The sequence below is a fragment of the Natrix helvetica genome, assembly GCF_964273705.1.
Source record: "Natrix helvetica genome assembly, chromosome: 5".
Taxonomy (NCBI): domain Eukaryota; kingdom Metazoa; phylum Chordata; class Lepidosauria; order Squamata; family Natricidae; genus Natrix; species Natrix helvetica.
This window is the reverse complement of record NC_138551.1, coordinates 2,053,660-2,069,277: the sequence shown is the minus strand read 5'-3', so window position 1 is coordinate 2,069,277 and position 15,618 is coordinate 2,053,660. Positions and strand designations below refer to the sequence as shown.

Here is a 15,618-nt window from a genome sequence, read left to right as displayed (position 1 = left end):
GCCATTTTTGTGGGTTAGTATAAAGTCTCCTGCCTTTTTGAAGGGGTTGGACTAGAAGACCTCCAAGGTTCCTTCCAACTCTGCTATTATATTGTTTTGTATTATTGTTTGTGCTTCTCTGCACCCATTGCATGTTAATGCTAAATCAAACCCCACGAATGTAGTCTGGCAATTATGGACATTCGTCATGATAGAAGGAAACACACATGACCATTTCATGACCTTTTCTGCAATGGTTATAAAATAAAGGTGGGGACATTAAGCGAATCCACTCTTTGCTACGGGCCGATATTCAGCAGAGACTGGAAGTAAACACAGATCCCCTTGCAAAAACACCCAAAAGCAAAGTCTGTAGAGCAAGGTTTTACACCTGGGCAGGGAAAAACCAAAGGGACAAGCACAGATTAGGTGAAAAGTGGCTCAGAAACCGGAACTGTGAAGAAGGACTTTGGAGTCCAAGGGGACGATCCCTTAAACAAGAGCCAGCTGTGCGTGGCAGCAGCCAAAAAAGCTAAAACCGTAATATTTATGGTTGCATAAACAGAGGCCTAGAATGAAAAGGCCCAGGGTACCTGCGAGACCACCTACTGCCACCAGTAGCCTCCCACCGTCCAGTACGATCCCACAGAGTTGGCCTCCTCAGGGTGCCGTCGGCCAGGCAGTGTCGGCTGGTGACCCCCAGGGGGAGAGCCTTCTCTGTGGGAGCGCCTTCCCTCTGGAATGAGCTGCCCCCGGAGCTTCGCATAATCCCCGACCTCCGGTCCTTCCGACGCGCCCTAAAAAGTTGGCTTTTCCAGAAAGCCGGCCTGGCCTGAATAAAATAAATGATTAATTTTAATTGTTAATTTTAATCTAATTTCTAAATCTCATTGTAAATGTCTATTGGGTTTTTTGGATATTCTATTTAATCTTTCTTTTAACTTTTGTCATATGTGTTTTTATGTTGTACGCCGCCCTGAATCCTTTGGGAGAAGGGCGGCATAGAAGTCCAATAAAACCAAACTAAACCAAAACAAAATCACGTGAAGGATTAGTACCGATTTGTAAGGCCACAGCTGGAATATTCCATCCAGTTTGGGTCACCACTCTACAAAAAAAGAGGTTGAGAGTTTGGAATAAGTGCAGAGAAGAGAAACTAAGAGGATTAAAGGCCTGGATGCTAAAACATAGGATGAATGGTTGCAGGAATTAGGTATGCCTAATCTAGAGAAAAGAAGGACTAGGCGGGACTTGATAGCAGAATTCCAGTATTTGAGGGGCTTCTACAAAGAGGAGGGGGGCAATTTATTTTCCAAAGCACCAGAAGACGGGAGAAGAAACAATGGATGGAAATTAATCAAAAGAGAGAAGCAACCTGGAATTAAGGAGAAATTTCCTAACAGTGAGAATAATCAACCAGTGGAACAGCTGGCCACCAGAAGTTCTGGATACTTCATCACTAGAGGTTTTTAAGAAGAGACTGGACAACCATTTGTCTGAAATGGTCTAGGTCTCCTGACTGAGCAGGGGGGGTGGACTAGAAGACCTCCAAGGTCCCTTCCAGCTCTGTCCTGATTCTGAAATGCTGTTTGGTTGTCAGTGTTTGAAATGCAGTCATGTGATCATCGAGGAATCTGATGCTGGAACTTCAAAACTAGGCCCTAGGTAACCTTTGCTGGGGTCAATTGATAAGTCACCAGCCATAAGTCAAGGACTTCCTGTACATGTAGTCCTCGACTTACGACCGTTCATTTAGTGAACGGTCGAAGTTACAACGGCACTGAAAAAAAAGAAACTTATGGCTGTTTTTCACCTTTGTGACTGTTGCAGCATCCCTGGGGGTTACGTCCTAAACATTTGGATGATTGACAACTGACTCAGACTTATGACGGTCGCATTGTCCTGGGGTCTTTGGATCCCCTTTTGTGACCTTCTGACAAGCAATGGGGAAGCCAGCTTCTTAAGTCAGCCACTGACTTAACATTTGCAGTGATTCGCTTAACAACAACAGCAAGAAAGGACGTAAAATGGGGCAAAGCTTACTTGTCTCACTTAGCAATGGAAATTCTGGGCTCAATTGTGGTTGTAATTTGAGGACAGACTGTAGTAACCAAATAATGAATGGCAACGATTATAAATGTTCTGAAATTAATAGGTGTTCTGGATGAATTTGGCGCACGGATTAAGCAGATAGTAGGAAGGGTACCCCTATCTTGGTAGCCCCAAAGGTGTTTTTTCCAAAAGGCAACAGGATTTTCTTGGGGTATTTTTTTCCCCTTGAAAACGTTTTGCTTCTCATCCAGGAACAAGAAGAAGAACTGAACTGAACCGAAGAGGCTTCTTGGCTGAGAAGCAAAATGTTTTCAAGGGGAAAAAAAACACAAGAAAGTCCATTTACCTTTTGGAAAAAGCACCTTTGGGACAACCGTGACCTGAGGACGGAGAATCTCCATGGACACCCCATGTGGATTGCACTGATACAAACAGACACACAGATACACAAACCTGTTTTGTTCAGCTTGTTAAATGTGAAGGGTTGGGGGGGGGGGAATATGGGCAATTTATTTAATGCCTGCTTAGGAGTCTTAATTCCTGCTCTTCTTTTAATGGGTCTCTTCCCGATTCTCTCCTTTACTCTAAAATTAAATTCTGCCTTCTTTGGGGATATTTGCTTATTGTAGTTGTAGTTGTTGTGATGAATAGAATCACGCCTTGCACCCTAATCATCCCTAAAGCTGCCTTACACTCAGTAGCAAATTTTTTAAAATTGAATTTCAACATTTGCCTCCTCTAGGGGCTGCTCAAAATAGTCACTTTGCAGAAATTATTTAATTGCCAATTCCCGCAAGCTCAAACGTTGTTATATATAAAACAGCAGAGAATTTGTTTAATAAAGTTTGTTGCAGTCTTGCGTAGAGTGAAGCGCAGAGATTTATTTTCTTGTACTGCCACCCGGAGGGCGCAAAGAGAACTGCACCCTAGCTTTGTTTCAATTGTGCTTCCTACTTTTGGGGCAACTTTTAAGATGCGAGGACTTCAACTCCCAGAATCCCTTTGCGAGCTGGGGAATTCTGGGAGTTGAAGTCCATACATCTTAAAGTTGCTAAGATTGGAAAAGCCTGCTCCGCTGTAGATAAATCCAAAATAATTATTGAACTAGAAGACTTCCAAGGTCCCTTCCAAAGGTGTTATTGTGTTATAATGAAAAATGCAAATTCCCACATCCTTCCTTATTCCTGGACCTTGACAAGGATTGAAGAATGGATGGAAACTAATCAAGGAGAGAAGCAACCTAGAACCAAGGAGAAATTTCCTGACAGCTAGAACAATTAATCATTGGAATTGCTTGCCTCCAGAAGCTGTGAATGCTCCAACACTGGAAGTTTTTAAGAAGATGCTGGATAACCATTTGTCTGAAATGGTAAGGAGCGGGTTGGACTAGAAGACCTCCAAAGTCCCTTCCAACTCTGTTATTCTATTCTAGTCTATTTGAGGGGCTGCCACAAAGAAGAGGGAGTCCAGCTATTCTCCAAAGCACCAGAAGACAGGAAAAGAAGCAATGGGTGGAAACCTATGAAGGAGAGAAGCAACCTAGAACTGAGGAGAAACTTCCTGACAGTGAGAACAGTGAATCAGTGGAACTTCTTGCCTCCAGAAGTTTTGAATGCCCCAACACTGGAAGTCTTTAAGAAGATGTTGGATAGCCATTGGTCTCAAATGATACACAGCCTCCTGCATGAGCACAGGGTTGGACTACCGGACCTCCGAGGTCCCTTCCAACTCTGTGATTCTGTATTCAGTTGACATTCCACCTGGTTTTTAATGTGCCTTGCATGTAAAATTAGGTGGAGCTTCAATTCGATGCTTGCAATTGTCATGTTGACTTTTTTTGACCTCTGGCTGACTGCACTGGTCCCTGGGTACATTCCCATGGTGCCGTTAAACCTTAATTTATCACTCATCGGACTTTAAATCCATTGGATTATGTTTCCACCCACGTATAATACTGAATATATAATTTCCAATTCTGTTACTCTGTGTTCTACTGTTGGAAGAAATATCCATCCGGTTCAATTCCAAGCCAGGAGGAAGACCCTGGAAACAACACGGAGGCTGGTTGGAAAGATGGTTTAATGATGAAGCAGAACCACATGAGTTCTGGGCAGCTGACAACATGGAGTTGAGAGTGGGTGGCTTTTATACCTTCTCTTGGGCTTTGAACTGGAGCTCCCTGTTCCTGTGCAAGAACGTGCATTCTATTGGCTGTTGTCAGACTCCCAGGGGGCCATGCAGGGGTCATGTTTGTCTGAGCTACGCTTGGTTGAAGTTTGGTCTGCTAATGCAATGAAGGGGCTTGGGCAATTCCTACTGTGGTTGAGGGCTATTCCTACCTTTGTTCAGGCTTTGCTGCATGGAATTTGCTTATGAATAGAGCTATCTATCGCTTTATCTCTTAAGAGCTGACATCTGCTGTGGGCTATTGAGGAAGGTGGGGGCTGCTTTCTGTCTGAAAAAAAAAACATGTTTCTCCTTTAGGGAAATATAATATTCTGTCTTTTTTAATATTTCTCAAAATATTTCATTCTCCTAGGAGAGGGGTGGGTGCTAATTTTTTTTTCAAGCAAAGTTTTAAAATTTTTGTTACATATTTAAAATTCTTTTGTAAACAGAGTGTTGTCCGGTTTTCCCCCTTTAACATTCTCACATATACATAATTCATTTTACATTCTATTTCCATTTCCAATTTTAGCCGTATTATTTTCTTCCCATGTTTTCCAACTCTTAATTTTTTTTTACACATAAACAATGTCATTATTTATCCCTTTAGAAATAAACCAAATTCATCATTTCATTTCCATCTATTTTCTGTAAGTAACATGTATCTTCAAATTCAGTTTTTATATAATCAACGTTTTACTAAGTCAGTTTCCACAATTAATAATATTGGTATTATTCACTCACATCTTATTTGGCTACATATCCTTATCAGGATTAACATATTTCATTTTATTCTACTAATCCCCTGTTCCTAGATTCCCCCTTTTTTTTCCTTTTTCTTCTTTTTATATGTATTATGTCTTTTCTTTTGAATCTTTTCTACCACTTTCCGATAGATTGTTAAGAGGATAATCTTCCCCAGAATTTTTCTTTTTCCCACCATTTCTCTCTTTATTTTTGACTAATTTGTTTTTGGGGGTGGGGGCTAACTTTCTACACTGTGTACTAACCTTGGTTTCTCCCTGGGCAGAGAGATTGGGGATCTGAGTTGTCCAGAGTCTTCTTGCCATTAGTTCTCCCTCTGCTTCCTCCCAGAATTGATCACTGGAACATTGAAAAGGAACGGATTGTGGTGCTCACTGATGCTGCCCTCCTGGTGTGCAAATATGACTTCATCATGCTCAAATGCCTGGAGCTCCAGAGGATCCCCCTGGGCTACATCGAGAAGATCTCCACGGGCCCCTTCGCATTTCCAGAGAAGTCCTTGGACAGGTGAGGTCCCGTGGCTCATCGTGTCATGCCAGGAAGCCATCTTTTCTTTTTGCCACACTTTCTACTGTGGGAAAGTGGGAGGGGGGATTGTATGGAGTTAGATGCTATGTAACCATAACAATATTCTTTCTAGAAAACCAAGGTCATCCTTTGTTGCTGCACCTCTGCACCTGACCGGAACTGGATGGGTGGAACTGCCAGCATGGCAGTGGGAGATTGGACCATGGGATGGACTTGTGGGTTTGGGGGCAAGATCTTGAACTTTCAATTGGGTGGGGGAAACTGGGAAGCTTTCAGATTCAGGTTTTCCCAGATGTGCCAACGTGGCTCTCTCCATCAATTGGAACTTTGAGGAATCCTTTGCCTTGGACTCTGATTTCATTTTGGATGCTATTTGGAACCCTGACACATTGGTGATGAGGGAAGGGATCTAGTAGCTTTCCAAGGGTGGATGCACTTCAACTGCCAAGATGAACAACATGGAAGAGCCATGTTGATGGCCAGCTGGGTAGGATCTCATGGCGGAAACTGCCGAGAGAACATTTAGTGCAACCCCAAAGGTGCTTTTCCAAAAAGGTAACTGGACTTTTTGGGTTACGCAAGAAAAAAGAAATGCACAGGTACAGTATAGGTGGTACCTTGCTCAACAGTAGTAACTATGAAAGGGATCTTGGAGTCCTAGTGGGCAACCATTTAAATAGGAGCCGGCCGTGTGCAGCAGCTGCCCAAAAAGCCAACACAGTTCTAGGCTGCATCAACAGAGGGAGAGAATCAAGATCACGTGAAGGGTTAATACCACTTTATAAGGCCTTGGTAAGGCCACACTTGGAATAGGCGCGCAAGTGGGGAGGGGGGGGCAGATGCTCGCACCACACACATACACCCAGCTGGGCAGAGTGCCACTCACTGACCCAGCACTATCCCGAAGGCGCCAAGCTGTGTGAGCACCGGTTCTCCCCCCCCCTCCCCACTTGCAGCTTGTACAGCTTGGTGGCTTTGGGGTAATGCTGGGTCAGTGAGTGGCGCTTTGCCCGGCTGAAGGGGGGGGGGGGTTGCCAGGCAGCTGCTTTCTTGCGAGAAGGGTCCCGAAGAGCCTGGCTCCAAAATAATAAGCCCCCTCCTCCGACACTTAGGCCAAGACCATATTTCGAGGGTCAAAAGAAACTAAGACCCTGTCTTATTTTGGGAAAAAGACGGTAGTGGTGCTCCAGGATTTTCCAGGAGTGTCTCAACGCTCATATTCTGGCATCTCAGCCCCCCAGGGCTCTTCTTTTGCAAAAGATAATTAGGGGGCTGGAGTCTAAAACCCATATAGAATGGTTCCAGGAATTGGGTATGTCTTGTTTAATGAAAAGAAGGGCTATAAATCAGACTAGAGCTGGAAGGGACCTTGGAGGCCTTCTAGTCCAACCCCTGCTCAAGGCAGGAGAGTGTATACTATCTCAGACAAGTGGCTGTCCAATCTCTTCTTCAAAACCTCCGGAGATTGAGCACCGATACCTTCTGGTGGCAAGCTGTTCCACTGGCTAATTGTCCTCACTGTTAGGAAGTTTCTCCTTAATTCCAGGTTGCTTCTCTCCTTGATTATTTTCCATAAAATAAAGCACCGCATAGAACAAACATACAGTCACCATGTGCTTTACTGCTGAACTATATAACTGTAACAGGAAAAAGGAAACTTTACTTAGAACAAAAGAGGCTAGAGGCCATGGATCCAACCTGGTAAACACTGCCACCTACTGGCTAAATACTACTGTAATTGTTGCATAAAGATACATTCCAACAATGATTTCCAACACTTGTCTTGCCTTCGGGTGCTTTGGAGAATACATTGACCCCCTCTTCTTTGTGGCAGCCCCTCAAATCCGGGAAGACTCCTATCAGGTCCCCCCTGGTCCTTTTTTTCACTAGACGAGCTATAACCAATTTCTGCAACCGTTCTTCCTATGTTTCAGTCTCCAGGCCTTTGATCCTCTTAGTCGCTCTTCTCTGCACTTTTTCCAAAGTCTCGACATCTTTTTCGTAATGTGGTGGCCAAAACGGGATGCAGGATTCCAGGCGTGGCCTTACTAAGGCTTTATAGAAGGCAAAGTTTCCCCTCGCACATATGTACTAGCCGTTCCCAGCTCTAGGGGGCAGTGCTCATCTCCGTTTCTAAGCTGAACAGCCAGCGCTGTCTGAAGACGTCTCTGTGGTCATGTGGCCGGCATGACTCAATGCCGAAGGCGCACGGAACGCTGTTCCCTTCCCACCAAAGGTGGTTCCTATTTTTCTACTTGCATTTTTTACCTGCTTTCGAACTGCTAGGTTGGCAGAAGCTGGGACAAGTCACGGGAGCTCACTCTGTTACGCGGCATTAGGGATTTGAACTGCCGAACTGCTGACCTTCTGATCGACAAGCTCAGCATCTTAGCCACTGAGCCACCATGTCCCTAAGGCTTTATAAAGCGGTGCTAATACTTCACATGATTTAAAATTTAGGCCTCAGTTTATACAACCAAGGATTGTATTAGCTTTTTTTGGCAGCTGCTGCACACAGCTGGCTCATGTTTAAGCGATCGGGCAATCAAATTAAGTTATTGCCTAGGGGATGACATGATAGCAGTCTTCCAGTATTTGAGGGGCTGCCTAGGAGAAGAGGGGCTTATCCTGTTCTCCAAAGTACCTGAGGGCAGGACAAGAAGCAACGGATGGAAACTAATCAAGGAGAGAAGCAGCCTAGAACTAAGGAGACATTTTCTGATAGTGAGAACAATTAATCAGTGGAATGACTTTGTCTCCAGAAGTTGTGAATGCTCCAACACTGGAAGTTTTTAAGAAGAGATCGGGCAACCCTTTGTCTGAAATGGTAAAGGGTTTTCTGCTTGAGCAGGGGGCTGGACTAGAAGACCTCCAAGGTTCTTTCCAACTCTGTTATTCTGCTATCCTTCCTTCCTTCCTTCCTTCCTTCCTTCCTTCCTTCCTTCCTTCCTTCCTTCCTTCCTTCCTTCCTTCCTTCCCTCCTTCCCTCCTTCCCTCCTTCCTTCTTGGGCAGGGGGTTGGACTAGAAGACCTCCAAGGTCCCTTCTGTTATTCTGAATTGGGGGCAGGAGGGTGGCATGGAAGCTGCTTGTCAAGCTTTCTCTCCATCCTTCAGCAGATGGCAGTCTTCTCTCTTGAGATGGCAGGGCTGACCTCCTCAGCAGGAACTCACTGGGTCTCCAAGAGCTAAGAATCCCAGCCAACTTTTAATTTCCGCGTCCCAGTTCGCCTTGTTCGCCCCAGAGAGAGAGAGAAACCGAGAAAGCACATGACCTTCCAAAGCTGGGTGGCATCTCCAAGTTGGAAGGGACGTGGCATTCTTGGTCTGAGGCCACCTAAAACTTCCATTCATCTCTTCTTCCCTGGTCTCCTCTCCTGTCGCATTGCAAGAGATCCAGGACACTTTGGTTTCAAGAGTGTTGATATTCATGGACATTTTCTGGCAGTGCAGCTTTTGACCTCACCCAGCCTCACTTCCTAGATTCGTCGGATGGCTGACCAATTTAGGAACTTGTGCTTAAATGCCGGGAAAGGTGTTCCCATCGCACATTTAACCAGGTTTGTTTCACAGGAGAGACTAGCAGAGTTGGAAGGGACCTTGGAGGTCTTTTAGTCCAACTTCCTCATCAAAGAAGGTGACCCTATATACCATTTCTAGACAAATGGCTGTCCAGTCTCTTTCTTAGAAACCTCCAGTGATGGAGCACCCACAACGTCTGGTGGCAAGCTGTTCCATGGGTTCATTGTCTTAACAATCTGAAAAATCCACCCATGGAACAGAAGTTGCCTTCAGAAGTTGTGAAAGCTTCATCACTGGACACTTTCAAGAAGAGATTGGATTGCCATCGGTCAGAAATGGTGTGGGGTCTCCTGCTTGGGGCGGGGTTGGACTAGATGACCTACAAGGTCCCCTCTGACTCTATTACTCTGTTCAAGTCTTCTTAAAAAGCTCCAGTGATGAAGCACCCACATCTTCTGAAGAACCAAGGGATGAATCCACCCAACAGGTCAAATTCGCTCAAGTTGAAACTTCTGTTATTTCTCCATGGTTTAGGATGTATTGCTGGCTCCATCTCTTTGGTTATTCTATCCCTGAAGGTATGAGGTAGAAGGGTTCTTCAAGGACATCTAGCTCAGCCCCTTGGCTTAGTACCAAATAGAGGAGAATATTTGTAAATCAGAGTTGAAATGAGAGTTCCTTCATGCTCTCTGAGCTTGGTGGTTTTCTTGCAGTTGTTTCATGACCTAACTAGGTAACACCATCAGTTAGTAGCACTGACAATGTTCCCTAGTTTGGGTAATGAAACATCTGCAAGAAAGCCCCCAGGGTCAGAGAGCACCCAGGACCCCTCTGGTGAGTGCAGGAATTCAACCAGGAAACTTCATTGATCAGGAAATCCTTTCTGCGTTTGTGAGTTCCTTCACTTGCTCTCAGTTTCAGCCATGAGGGGGTCTTCTTCGCGCCCAGCCCTCTTGCTAAAAGGGCGATCGTTTTGCAGGCCAGTTCCCTTCTCTTTTGCAAGCTCAGCTGTTTCCCTCTCCGATGGGTGTGTAGGCTTACTTCGCTTCTGTCGCCTTCTCAATATACGCTAAATAGATAATAACCTGCAAGATTTTATTTAAAACGAAGCACCAGGCAGTGAACAAGGGGGGTGAATGCAGAGGGCCAGCTGGGCTGGGGGCCAGGGTTGGGGGGAAAGAAACACCAGGGAAAGGGGCTGGGGGAATGGCCCTGAGCAAGGGGCCACAGTCACCAGCTAGCAATACATGTAGTCCTCGACTTACGACCACAGTAGGGGCCAACATTTCCATTGCTAGGTGAGACCGTTGTTAAATGAGTTTTGCCCCATTTTACAACCTTTCTTGCCACCGCTATTAAGTGAATCACTGCAGTGGTTAAGTTAGCAACACGGTTGTTAAGTGAATCAGGACTTCCTCCTTGACTTTGCTTTTCAGACGGTCGCAAAAGGGGACCACGTGACCTCAGGACATTGCAACGGTCATAAATAGGAACCAGTTGCCAAGCACCTGAATTTTGATCACGTGACCGTGGGGATGCTATGATGGTTGTAACTCTGAAACACAGTCCTTTTTTTCAGTGCTGCTGTAACTTTGAACGGTCACTAAATGGGCTGTTGTAAGTCGAGGACTACCTGTACTGCACAACCTGTCTGGCTGTTGAAATGGTGCCTGTTCTTTTGCCCCATCAGTTAGGGGGGGGGGTCCCCAAATCTTGGCCACTTAAAGACTTGTGGACTTCAACGCCCAGAATTCTCCAGCCAGCGATGCTTAATCTCTTGCGATCCCTTCCTCTGCAATCTCTCCGCTTTAATTTAATTCTCTTCCGTTCTGGGAGTTGAAGTCCCCCCAAGTCTTAAACTTGCCAAAATTGTAGACCCCTGAAGTATGAGGAGGTCATCACCCCCCCCCCCCTCCATTCTTCTCTCCAGCTGAACTGGCAACGATCCAGCCAGAGGCTCTGAATTTGAGCCGAGCTGTGCTGGAAGGCCTGCAGCCCTTGCCCCCTGCAAAGAGCAGGGAGTACGCAAGCTGCAATTACAGGCGTTAACACAAAGACACACACCCTGGAGAGATTGATTTGGCACCGTTCTCCCACTTGGGCAGGGCTTTTGAGAAACACACCAATCCCCTGGAGGGGATGAAAACGGAGCCCAAATTATCAGCATGACTCAAGAGACGCCTGCAAGGAGATGAGGAGGAGGAGGAGGAGGGTGGGGAGGGGTATGTGGCTTTCAGCAGATCAAACCTTAAGATCTTGGCATGGCTCGTGCCCGCCTCCTCCTCTTCCCCCCCTCCCCTCCCCACCCCACTCCATCCCCCAATTTAATTTGCAAACCAAGAGGGAAATACACCTCCAATGTGGCTCCCAGCTGCATTTTTCCTCATCCCTCCACTGTGACAGAAGCTGCTTTCCTCTAATTCGGCTGCTTTGCACCCAGTCAAGAAGAGACATGCTCTCAGGTGCCTCCTTCGCCCATCCAGAACCTCTGGACTCATCGCACCCATCGCTTCTCACCAGGCCGGCTTGGCTTGCCCTGCACCTCCCCACTCGCTTAGCAAAGGCAATGGGGTAGAGCTGGGCTGGTGAAAAGAAGGACTAGGGGTCCTAGAGAGCAGCTCCCATGTTTGACGGGCTGCCCCAAAGGAGAGGAGGGGGGGTTCCACCTCTTCTCCAAAGCACCTGAAAGCAGGAGAAGGTGCAATGGATGGAAATGCGCCCAGGAGAGATCCAGACTAGAACTAAGGAGGAATTCAAATCCCAGAATTCCCCATCCATCCATGCGTGAGAGTTTTTTTCCCCCTTCTTCTTCTGCCCTCTAGAGTGGAGAGACTGCAGAGAAAGGGATCGCAAGAGAGTAAGAATGGGTATCCATATCAAGAGGAATGCTTTAGTGCCAGGGAATTCTGGGAGTTGAAGTCCACCCATCTTCAAGGGACCAAGGTTGAGGAATGCTGCTCCAGACCACCTTTAAAGCAGGACCGTCTGAGGAGGAGGTCCACCATCCCCTTGGACCCTCCCTCACATCAGGATGAGGGCTCCAAATGGGAAAAAAACAACTGTTTGTAAACTGCCCAGGGTCTGTCTGTCTAGTCGAGGGGTGTCCAAACTTGGGAACTTTAAGACTTGTGGACTTCAACTCCCAGAATTTCCCAGCCAGCAGAGCTGGCAGCAGAATTCTGGGAGTTGAAGTCCACAAGTCTTAAAGTTCCCAAGTTTGGACACCCCTGGTCTAATCTAATCTAATCTAATCATCTATTGTCTAAACTAAAATAATATAATGAAATAAAATAAAAAGCATCCCCTAAGCAGCTGTGGCATCAGCCAAGCATTGGACAAGAGCAGTCTATCTTAAACTCCTGCCGTGCTCTCAGCCTGCTGCCTGCAACTGGGAAGACAGGCCATCCTGTCAGGTCTATAAATATGAATAAAAGTAAAGTAAAGTAAGTAATTGTAAGCAAAAATAAATAAAACCCCACAAGGTCATATTTTGGAGTTTAAAAGTGTGATATTTTTTTTTTTTGCATCCAACCAGAAGGGTGGAGAGCTTGTGGTGTTCTTGGCGGGGGGTCTCTGGCCCTTCCTGGGGAGGGGGAAGACTTGGGAAAATAGAAAATAGTTGGAGGGTTTTAGATTTTTGGCCATGGTTTCCACTCCTGGCTTGTTTTAAATCACTTTCTGAATGTTTCGTTACCAGACTTTGTAACATCAACAGTGGGACTTTCTCATCCTGTTCTTGGACTTTTCCTTCCTGACCCCCCCGAACAGGAAGAAGGAGGGGGGCTTGTTGATCTGGTGCAAGCCAAAGATTTTTGCTTGGGGGCCAGGTGACTCCGGAGCCCAGAAAGACGGCACCTGCTTGGTGGGGGGTGGGGAGATGGAAGAGCTGGAGGGCGTCATTTGAACTGCTTCCAGCCCAACCTCTCGCCTCCAGGGCTGGCCTGCCAGGGTGAGGGTGGGGGACGGACGCCCTTTGTGTGACACCGTCCCTGCCCTCCAGGTGCCAGCTTCTCTGCTTGTTGAGGCTCCTGTGCAAACAGGACCCTGAACAGCACTCAGGATGCCAGGCAGGGATATCCTGGGCTTTTGCAAAATGAAAGGAGGGGGAGGGAGGGAGTGGAAAAAACGGGAGAGAGAGAGAAAGGGAAGAAGAGGAGGAGGAGGAGAAAAAGAAGGAGAAGGAAAGAGAAGAAGGAGAAGGAAAAGAAAAGGGGGAAGGAGAAAGAGAAGGAGGAGAAGAGGAGGAGGAGAAAAAGAAGAAGGATAAAGAAAGAGAAGAAGGAGAAGGAAAAGAAAAAGGGGAAGGAGAAGGAGGAGGAGAGGAGGAAGAGAAAAAGAAGAAGTATAAAGAAAGAGAAGAAGGAGAAGGAAAAGAAGAGGAAGGGAAAGGGGAAGGAGGAGAAGGAGATGGGGAACAGAAAGAAAGAGAAGGAGGAGAAGGAGAAGAGGAAGGAGGAAAAGAAGTAGAAGGAGGAGATGGGTAACACAAAGCAGAAAGAAGGTGAAGGAGAAGAAGGAGAATAGGAGAAAGAAAAGGAGGAAGAGGAGAGGAGGAGGAGGAGGCGGGGAATGGAAAGCAGAAAGAGAAGGAGAAGGAGGAAAAGGAGAATGGGAAGGAGGAGGAGGAGGAGAATGGGAGAAGGAGAAGAAAGAGAAGGAGGAGAATAGGAGAAGGAGGAGAGAAGGGATGGTGGTGATGGTTGAGAAGAAGGAGAAGAGAAGGTTGATGGTGGAGTAGAAGTGGTGTTGATGGTTGAGAAGGAGAAGGAGGAGAATGGACAGGAGTGATGACGGAGGAGAAACGGTGGTGCCAATGGTGAAGAAGAAGAAGAAGGAGGACCGGTGATGAAGGAGAAGGAGAAGAAGGAATTGTGGTGGGGCAGGAGGAGGAAGGAGAAGAAGAAGAGGGCCAGGAAAAGAACAATGAGAAGGAGCAGGAGGAGGAAAGAGGAACATTGGAACACTGTCGCCTTTGGATGTAGCAAGATGCATGAACTTCAACTCCCTGAGATGCGCGAACTTCTGGGAGATGAAGTCTGTCCGCACATCTTGAAAAGACCACAGTAGAGAAACAAGGTCCTATAGAAAAATGCAGCTCTCTGCTTTGTCCCTTGATTCCAAATCTCGATTCATTTCCAGGTCTAATTGAATGCATGGCCCCCTCCCCTAATATAATTAGGCCCCAGGCCCCAATTGGCCTCGTAAAGAGATCATGTGGGTCTGTCCATTTCTCTGAAGCTTTGACCCAAAACACCTGGTCCCCAAAACAGGATGCAGGGCCACCCAACTCCCCCCCTTCTTCTGTGCCTTCTTCTCCTTTCTAAAACCACCTTCATTGTTCTCCCAAAATAAGGTAACCGCTAGAAAAAAGACAGGAGGAGTTTTCTACCCCAGAGGTCCCTGGGGCTTAACAGTCAAACATTCTTGGCTTCTTGGGTTGACCACGTTCAGAAGTTTAACGTTGGCCACCACAACAAGCGGTGCTTTATTATTATTATTATTATTTTTCCCAAGGAGTGAACCGACAGGCTGGTCCGCTCGCCCTTCTCCAAATCCTTTGAGGACTTCATCCCAGTTGTATGAACTGCAGGTGGATCTCGCAGCTTCTGACATGTTCTCAAAAGGTTCATTCATCCCCCATCCCCAGCCATGAGTCAAACAGGAGCAAATCCTCCTTTGCTGAGCAAATGTTCCCCTCTCCTTCTCTTCTCTCAAGTTCTCCAGATGTTCCTTCACCTCATCTCCAGCCGTGGATCAAACTGGAGCAAATTGGGCCTGGCTAGTCTAGTGAAGAGAAGGACCAGGGGAGACATGACAGCACTGTTCCAGTGTTTGAGGGGCTGCCACAGAGAGGAAGAGGTCAACCTATTCTCCAAAGCCTCTGAAGATTGGACAAGGAATATTGGATGGAAACTGATCAAGGAGAGAAGCAACCTGGAATTAGGGTGGGATTTCCCACAGTCAGGACAATCCACCAGTGGAACAGAAGTTGCCTTCAGAAGTTGTGGGAGCTTCATCACTGGAGGTTTTTAAGAAGAGACTGGACTGCCATCTATCAGAAATTGTGCAGGGTTTCCTGCTTGTGTGGGGGCGTTGGACTAGATGACCTCCAAGGTCCCCTCCAACTCTATAATTCCAAGTAACTCAGATTAAAGCAGGCTGAGTAATCTTTAAATCCTTCTTTGATGTTCAAATGTTCCTCTCTCCTTCTCGTCTCGCAAGTTCTCAAGATGTTCCTTCTCCTCTCTGGAGAGAAGCAAAGGAGGATTTGCTCCAGTTTGATCCATGGCTGGGGATGAGGTGAAGGAACATCTGGAGAACTTGTGAGACACCAGTCAAGGTGTGTAAAATCTGTTAGGTTTTTCCATTTACTGTGGAAGGAACTTTGTGTTGGACATGACTAGAAAGAGAAGGAACTGGAGCTGAAGTCCTCACATGCTGGCTGAGGGACCTGATACCCATACATGTCCCATAGGTGTGTGTTCCCAAACCTTGGGACTTCCAAACCTTCTGAATCCTGGAGGATCCTTGCATCTCTTCCCCAGGTATCTACGGAGCTTCTCAGTCACCCAGACCAGGGTTGTTAAGTGAATCCCTTTTCCCACAAT

The 15,618-nt window shown here is 46.5% G+C and overlaps 1 protein-coding gene across 2 annotated transcripts in view; it reads left to right on the top strand.

Moving 5' to 3' along the window:
- The window catches only part of TPRG1 (tumor protein p63 regulated 1), a 44,723-nt gene that overhangs the window by 11,869 nt on the left and 17,236 nt on the right, over positions 1-15,618 (top strand). For both annotated transcript variants that reach the window (XM_081956141.1, XM_081956142.1), the window contains exon 4: positions 5,293-5,469. In XM_081956141.1, the coding sequence (XP_081812267.1) occupies positions 5,293-5,469 (177 nt within the window). The remainder of the gene's footprint in view (positions 1-5,292; positions 5,470-15,618) is intronic.